This window comes from Megascapheus bottae, chromosome 25 (genome assembly GCF_031878675.1).
Source record: "Megascapheus bottae isolate mThoBot1 chromosome 25, mThoBot2.hap1, whole genome shotgun sequence".
Lineage (NCBI taxonomy): Eukaryota > Metazoa > Chordata > Mammalia > Rodentia > Geomyidae > Megascapheus > Megascapheus bottae.
The window spans coordinates 9,240,121-9,248,653 of record NC_143533.1 but is presented as its reverse complement, the minus strand read 5'-3'; the positions used below and the strand labels follow the sequence as shown (position 1 = coordinate 9,248,653).

General features: G+C 52.0%; 1 protein-coding gene across 1 annotated transcript in view; it reads left to right on the top strand.

Moving 5' to 3' along the window:
• Positions 1-1,723: 1,723 nt before the first annotated feature.
• The window catches only part of Plekho2 (pleckstrin homology domain containing O2), a 31,077-nt gene continuing 24,267 nt past the window's right edge, over positions 1,724-8,533 (top strand). Inside the window, exon 1 of the mRNA XM_090358194.1 lies at positions 1,724-1,827. Within this exon, the coding sequence (XP_090214320.1) occupies positions 1,816-1,827 (12 nt within the window). The 5' untranslated portion in view covers positions 1,724-1,815. The remainder of the gene's footprint in view (positions 1,828-8,533) is intronic.

Here is an 8,533-nt window from a genome sequence, read left to right as displayed (position 1 = left end):
CACCATCTTTAGTGCTCGTGCTGGCTTTGAACTGAGATCCTCAGATCTTAGCTTTCTGACTAGCTAGGATTACATGCATAAGCCACTATGCCTGGTTGTCCATGAGATTCTTATTTCCAATTAATCACCAAAAAGCTCAAGTTGTAGCCTTTAGTGAAAAAGCTAGAGGACAATACCCGGGCTCTGAGTTCAAACCCTTGTACCAGCACATACACTCAGGCGTGCACACACACACACACACACACACATGCACATCTGACCTCACTGCTCACTCCCCTCCCCCAACAGGGCTGGTTCTGTGTAACAATAAATTTCCCCAGGGTCTCTGGTTTCCTGCAGGTAGGGCCTCAATTTTCAGATTCAAGATCCAAGTCTTCAGGCAAGGCGTGAAACATTAGACAGCTCTAAGGATTGAGAGAATAAACACATGTGGCTGTTATAAGAGGTTACCATATATCCCCTCTTTCTCAGGCGCGCTCTCTCTCTCTCTCCCCCCCCTCCCTCCCTTCCTCCCTCCCTCCCTCTCTCCCCCTTTAGGTAAAGGAACCAGACCCAGGCATGAGACCAAGTGTGCCCAACATCTTGCCCCTTGGCTGGAAATATGCTGCAAGCCCAAGGACTAGTAGAAGGTAGTGAAAGAGGAGCTATGTCCACTAACATAGCTGCTGCTATAGCAGCTACAGCCAAAGGAGGTCACCATTGATCTTGTATGGGCTTAATTCTGCATGGGGCCAGGCTGCCCAGTAACGCTGGGGGAGATGGCTGCTGACGGAGGCTTCGATGATACCTCCTTGTCTCTCTAGTCTTTAATACTCCACTCTCTGGTAATTTCAGGGCTGCAAAATCACCACTGGATGGAGTAAGCGTTAGGGAGTCAGAGAGGGGCGCAGCCATGCTAACGGAGTCAGGAAAGGATTGTTGGTGTGTGGGGGGGGAGGAGGGTGGCGATCGCTGAAAGTCAGGGAAAGATGGATCCTCCTACCCAGGACCCTGGAGTCCAGACCCCCAGCCCCAAGTCTTTCTGTTATACGATCCATAGGGGAGAGATCCAGGCCCAGCTCCTCCTGGAGGGTCCAGGAACATACAGACTCCTAACCCCAGGAGGCATCGGGGAGGAGGAAAGAGGAGGAGCGTCTTTGTGCATTGGTCCCCGGCCGCCCCGGGGAGCTGAGGCCATTCCAGCAAAGCCCAGCCACAGTGTGTCCCCCCCCCCCCCCCCAGACCTCAAAGGAAGCAGCCGCCCTCGCCTCCAGCTCTGGCAGGGCCCGCCCCCCGCCCCTCCCAGCCCCGCCCTCCGGCCTTTCCCTGCTGCCCTCGCCTTGGTCTCTGGGCCGGAAGCCCCCTTTCCCTTCCCCGGCCTCAACCCCCGCTTGAGGTCGCTACCCACTCCTTAGTCACTCTCCCGAGCGCGGGTCCCGGGAAACCTCTCTCCACCGCGCGCCCCGCCCAGTTCCTCTCTCGTTCCGTCGCCGCCAGGGCCCCTCAGTTCAGCGCCTGGGCTCCCCGCCCCGCCCCGATAGACCACGCCCCCTACCACGGACCACGCCCACTCCTCCCCTAGTTAGGGCGTTCCAGCCCCACCCTAGACCACGCCCCCTCGCCATCCCTCTCTCAGGCCTTTTAGCCCCGCCTCCCGGCCCCGGAAGCCTCTCCCCGCCCCCGGTCCCGCCCCCCGAAGTTTCTTGAGCCCGGGGCGGCGGGCGGGACAGAATGTAGAGAGCCGCCGCCCGGCCGCGCGCGCTGATGGAGCTGGCGGGTCCCTCGCGGCTCCGGGAGTGAGCGGCGGAACCTCGAGCCGGACCTCACCGACTCGCCATGGAGGAGGAGGTGAGGGTCGGAGTCAGCCGGGCCAAACCGGAGTGAGGAGAGGTGGGGTCGGCCAGGCAGGGGTCACCGAGTCTCTCACGGGGTTGGGGGTCTCGGACGCAGGCCTTCGTCCACCGGCCTGGAACCCCGTCCTCCTGCCCCCTAGCCGCCCCCCCTCCTCCTCTGAGAAAGCCTAGGGTAGAGGCGGGGGAAGAGAACCGCGTCCGGCACTTGGCAGACCGCATCCTCTTTCATCATGTTTCTGACTTTTCCTCTCTGTGTGGAAATCGTGGCTGTTATTGTTCCCATTGGATTGATGGGGAGACTGAGGCTCCGACTTGCTGGGAGGGGCCTGGGTCGCTCCTTGGGTTCCATCCCTGCTCTGGCCAGGTCTGTGTATGGATGTGCTTAGGGGAAAGAGGTCCTTGTAGCTTCCAGGATCGTTAGCTCAAGGAATCTTGACACTCACAGAGCCTGGTGGCAGGGAGACTGAGGAAATTACTTTTAACTCCCGTCCTCTTTTTCCCCTCTTAACATCTTCCCTGGCCCCAATCCTAGCTGAATAGTCAGGTCTCTGCATTCCCCCCCGCACCTCCAACATCCCTGGGAATACCTAAGTGTCTGAGGAACTTATAGGACTGGTGGAGAGATGCCTCTTGAGCCTCACTCTTACCTTCTCCGGACACACTTGGTCTGGGGTGCTATCAGGTACCCTGTGATCTCTGCCCTTTGCATGCAAACTGTTCTCCCAGCAGCCCTATCTTTCCTAGCAAGCATTTAATGACTGTCCTTCGCATGAATGTGAATATGATTTTTCTTTTATTTTTTCTTTCTCTTTTTTGTGTGCACCAGAACTGGGCTTGAACTCGCTTGGGTCCTGTCTCTTAGTTGTTTTGTTTTGTTTTTTTTTCACTCAAGGCTTGCAGGCGCTGTACCACTTGAGCCACAGCTGTACTTCGGGCTTTTTTTTTTTTTTTTTGGTAAAGATAGAAAACTCAGGGACTTTCCTGTCCTGGCTAGCTTCGAACTGTAATCTTCAGATTTCAGCTTCCTGAGTAGCTAGGTTACAGGTATAACGTACTGGTGATGCTGTTTCTTATCCCTTGAAGTTTTCCCATCTATTGCCCTTCTAACCCCAAAGAAAGGAACAGTCTTTTTTTTTTGCCTGGATAGGTGACAAGGAAACCCTGGCCTTCTGGAGACCCCTGAGTGGTCCAGGCTGCCTGAGTCCCTGTCAGTATCCATCTCCCTACTTCCTGGGGCCACTGGTCAGGAGCAGGTAGGCGGCTGGCTCCCTCTAGACCCAGCCCTGCAGTTCTGTGGGATGATAGATAAGTCACTTCCCCTCTTAGCCAGCGTTTCCTCTTCTATAAAATACAGGGCCTAGCCACCTCCCCCAGGCCTGACGGCATGATGTGGTCCCTTCTCAGTGGGTCTAGATAGGAGGCGAGATAGCCACTAAGATTTGCTGTGGTTTCCTTCTTGCTGTCACGGGTGGGGCTGCTTGGGTGCTTGCTTCCAGGACTTGGTTCTCTGGCTCAGGCCCCTTCCCTATTCCCTGAGGATGTGGATGAGAAATACTCCATCTCCTGATCTGCTTTGACCCCCAATTAAAGGGAGTTTCCCTGCGGCCTCCTGGGCTCAGCCCTGTGCTGGCTCTAGTCCTTAATCTCTAATAGCGAGACTTTCTGATTCCCAGATGTCGAGAACTCTGTGAATTCCTGGGCCATCTGAAGTCCTGCCCTCTTTACTTTTCCCCCCCTGCCCTGTCCCAATACTGATTTTGTGACATTGAGTTAATTAATCTAGTGTCCTCACAGGTCATCCTCTCTGTGGTGAAGGGATTAAGAGTGGAATAATTCCTTCTCTTACTTTCTTTGGAGCTCTGCCCACCCTCAACCTTCTCAAATGACTTCCCTACACTACAAGCCGGAGACGTCCACCCACTCCCCATGTTAGTGGCTTCCCTGAGGGTGGGCCTGTGCTTCTTCTCTTTGCCTGCTCCACCACAGTCTCTGATCCCAGGGCTCTGACATGGTGGCTTCTCTCTGGAGTTTGGGCTACTTTACTAATCTAAGGGCAAAGTTTGGCTGGAGCCGCCTGAGGTCTCTATTATAACATGCCAGTAGTTTCTTCTACTGGTCTTTGCTTCTCTGTTCTGGGTTTGTTATGGCTTTCCATCTGTCATTGTCGTCTCCTTCCTTCCTTCTTCCTCCTCCTCCTCCTCCTCCTCTTCCTCCTCCTCCTCCTCCTCTTCCTCCCCTTCTTCTTCTTCTTCTTCTTCTTCTTCTTCTTCTTCTTCTTCTTCTTCTGCTGCTGCTGCTGCTGCTGCTGCTGCTGCTGCTGCTGCTGCTGCTGCTGCTAGTTCTGGGTTTGGGCTCAGGGTCTGAGCACTGTCCTTGGGTTTTCTAGAGCTCTGCCACTTGAGCCACAGCATACTTCTATTTTTTTTTTTCTATGTATGTGGTACCAAGGAATCCCGGATCTTCCTGCATGCTAGGCAAGCACTCTACCACTAGGCCAAACTCGGGGCCCCTCCATCTATCTTCAGAGTACAAAGATAAGAGCAACTTGGGCCTGGCGCTGGTGGCTCATGTCTGTAATCCTAACTACTCAGGAGACTGAGATCTGAGGATCAAGGTTCAAAGCCAGCCTGGGCACAAAAGTCCGAGAGACTCTTACCTCCATTTAACCATCAGAAAACTGGAAGTGGTGCTATGGCTCAAGGGGTAGGGCCGTAGACTTGAGCTGAAGAGCTCAGGGACAGCACCTAGGCCCAGAGTTCAAGCGCTATGACCCACAAAACAAACAAACCAAGAAATAAGTAAGTAAAATAAAGATAAATGAAGTAAGTTTAAAAAAAAGAACATTTTGCTACCAGTACTGGAGCTCGAACTCAGAGCCCCACACAATTGCTTAGCTTTTTTGTTCAGAGCTGGCGCTCTATCCTTTGAGCCATGCCTTTACTTCTGACTTTTGTTGGCTCATTGAAGAAAAGAATCTCATAGACTTTTCTGCCCTGTCTGGCTTTGAACCCTGATCCTCAGATCTTACCTCCTGAGAAACTAAGATTATAGGCATAAGCCACCAGCTCCTGTTTTTTGTTTGTTTGTTTTTTCCCACAGAGCCTCCTGTGTCAGGCATAGGAAGCCAGGCTTATGGCCACGGTTGTCTCAGTGGCTGCTCACAGTGGTCAGGAGAGAGCCTGGTGAGGATGGATGGGTGGGGGAGGGCAAAACAGAAACAGTGGTCAGCTGCTCAATAAGAGGAGAAGAGGCCTAGAAACTTGGCTGAGCAGGACAAAACATTCCCTGTGAGCCTTGCCAAGGGGAGGGGTGCCTTGTTAAAACTCACTGAGGCAGAGCCAGGCCCCCTGCTGGGAAGAGGTCTGAGGGGCAAGGAGATGGCCTAATGGAGGGCTGAGGCAAGTAGGACCCTGGTATCCAGCCAGGCCTCCCATAGGATGGCTGGGTGTTGATTCACACTCATCTGTAGCCCACTAATTTGCCTCAGTCCCACCAACCTTTTTTTTTTTTTTTTTTTTTTTTTGTGGGTCATGGGGCTTGAACTCGGCCTGGGCCCTGTCCCTGAGCTCTTCAGCTCAAGGCTACGTCCCTTCCCTTGAGCCAATCCCCACTTCCGTTTTCTACTGGTTTATTGGAGACAAGAGTCTCAGGTCCTTTTGTGTCCCGGCTGGCTTTGAACCTTGATCCTCAGATCTCAGCCTCTTGAGCCACCATGCCCAGCTCTCACCCAGCCTTCTAGGCCTGGAGTTTATTTCTCTAATGCAGTCATACTGTTCACTGAGCTCTGGTCAGAGCTAACAGTGATCGTGACACCAGATTCCAACCTTGTCCCCCAGAGATTCCAGCTAGGAGGAAATTTCCTGTGTCAGGTAGTGGGGTAAGCTGGTAGGAGTGCTGAGTGTGAGACATGTAGGTGTAGGGAGTTCCTGTTTCCCTGTTTTCCCTTCTCACCCTGGGTCCTATGACAGCCTTCCAGGGTCCTTTAGCTCATGGGAGCTAAGTACCTGGTACTAACAGTGACACGGGAGGGGTTCTCAGAGAGTCTTCCCCCCACCTCTCTGTCAAGGGGCCCTTAAGTTCCCTGTTCCCCTAGGCAGGATGGCTCATAACTGGCCAACCCTCTACTTCCTCATTTTTGCTTCCGGGAAGAGTATCAAGACCATCCCATTTCCCCAAAGAGGCTCCCTGTATTCCTGGAATTGGTAGAGATTTGGGGCTAGCACTGTAGATTAGAAAATCATTGTTCCCAATCGGGACCCAGACACACAAAAGAGTCCCTGAGAGCCAGAGAGCTGGCAGTAACAGAAATGACAGCTGCCAACCTACTAGGCTTATGACATCCTTGGAACTATTTTATATTTCTTATCTCCATTCAGCCACAAACCTTTTCTGAGTATTTACTGGGTACCAGGCACCTTGGGTCCCTGGGGATAGTAGTAAACAAACTGAAAATCCCTGCCCCCATGGATATAAAGTTTTCTACTTTTTCTGTTAACATCTCCATGTCAAAGATGGATGAGGCTAAACAAATTGAGACCAAGAGGTTTGCCCACAGTTCTGCACACCCCCAGAACCCACAGGTCAGGAAGTAGCGAGGGGCCAGGGAGAAGCTGTCTGGGGCTCCCCAGACTCCCTCCCCCCACCTTGGGTCATGACAGCAGGTAAAGCTAGGCCTTGCCCGCCTCCTGACAGCTCACCACACTTACTTGTGTCTGGGCTTGCCCTTCCAAAAGACAGCTGTGGCCACAAGACATCCCTGGGGAGAGGCGTGCCTCTTCTCACTGGGGCCCCCTTTTTGAGTTTTATGTAAATTATAGCATAGTCAAAATTAGTGAGTGCTGGTTCCCTTCTAGAGTTTTCTCCATTTCTGCTCTTGACCTCCCACTTTCCTTTCCCTGCCACTCTTCCTTCACACTCACTGCTGTGTGATTCAGCCAGTGAAGCAAAAATGGTGTGCCAAACTGGGTGGGTTTTTATTTCCATTTCACAGATATTTCTTAGGTCCCCAAGAAAGGACTCGAGTGCTTGGGAGCCCAGAGGTGAATCTGACCCCATGTGGTAGGCATGTATTCTGCACCCAGCCATCCAAGCAGACAGGACACAAGATGCCCTGAGGAGGCATTGTGGCTCCCTTGTCTATCCAGGCTTGACTTTTAACTACTGTACCCACAGTGATTGAAGGAAGACTTCTGTAGCTCTCTCAGATTAGTTTTTTTTTTTGTTGTTGTTGTTGGTGGTGGTGGTGGTTATGGGCTTGAACTCAGGGCCTGGATGCTGTCCTTGAGCTTTTTTTTTTGCTCAAGGTTAGCACTCTACCACATTAAGCCACAGTGCCCTTTCCAGTTTTCTGATGATCATTTGGAGATAAAAGTCTCACAGAATTTCCTGCCTGGGCTGTCTTTGAACCACTGTCCTCAGGTCTCAGCCTCCTGAGTAGCCAGGATTACAGGCATGAACCATCAGCATCCAGCCTGCACTTTCAGATCAGAAGGCTGCCTGGGGTCCTGGCCTGGGGTAGGGATGCAGACAGAGGAGCCTTCTGCTTTGGGGCAAGATGCCTGAGCTGCAGAGTGAGTTCATTAGAAGTGCAGGAGTGGAGAGGCAGAGGGTCAATTGTCTTACTCCTTCCCATCCTTGCAATCCTTTTTTTGTGTGTGTGCTGGAGTTTGAGCTCAGAGCTTTGCTTGCTCAGTTGGTATTCTACCCCACTTGATTCATGCCTCCAGCTCAGTTTTTTACTAGTTTTGGAAATGGAGTCCTGACATCTTTTCTGCTCCAGGTGGCTCTGTGTGTGTGTGCGCGTGCGTGCGTGTGTGCGTGTGTGTGTGCGTGTGTGTGTGTGTGTGTGTGTGTGTGTGTGTGTGTGTGTGCGCGCGCGTGCGCATGCACTCACACCAGTACTGGGCTTGAGTTCCAACTTTACTTCTGGCTCACAGACTTTCCTGCCTGAGCTGGCATTGAACCTATATCCTCAGATCTCAACTTCCAGAGTATCTAGGATTACAAGTGAGCCTCCAGGGCTTGGCTAGCTCTGGTTTTGAACCACAGTCCTCAGTTTCCTCAGTAGCTAATATTACAGACATAAACTATTGACACCTGATCATCTTCTCTCTTCCTGGAAGCTTTTTTTTTTTTTTTTTTGCCAGTCCTGGGCTTGAGCTCAGGGCCTGAGCACTGTCCTTGGACTTTCTCAAGGCTAGAGCTCTACCACTTGAGCCTCAGCACCACTTCCGGCTTTTTTCTATGTATGTGGTACCCAGGAATCAAACCCGGGTCTTCATGCGTTCGAGGCAAGCACTTTAACCACTAGGCCAAACTCCCGGCCATGGAAGCTTTTTTTTTTTTTGCCAGTCCTAGGCTTGGGCTTGGGGCCTGAGCACTGTCCTTGGGTTTTTTTTTCTCAAGGCTAGAACTCTAGCACTTGAGCTGCAGCACCACTTCTGGCTTTTTTCTATATATGTGACACTGAGGAATCGAACCCAGGTCTTCATGCCTGCTAGGCAAGCACTCTACCACTAGGCCAAACTCCCAGTCGGAAGCCTTTTTATACTACCCCAATCTAGACCTGGCTACTTTATCTTCTTATTGGCCCCTGTTTGTCCTTTGTAGAATTTTACATTGATTAATGTGTATCTGAGTGGTATTTATTCAATTCCTTCTTCCTCCTACTGTGAGCTCTGACTTTTTTTTTTTTCCTTTTT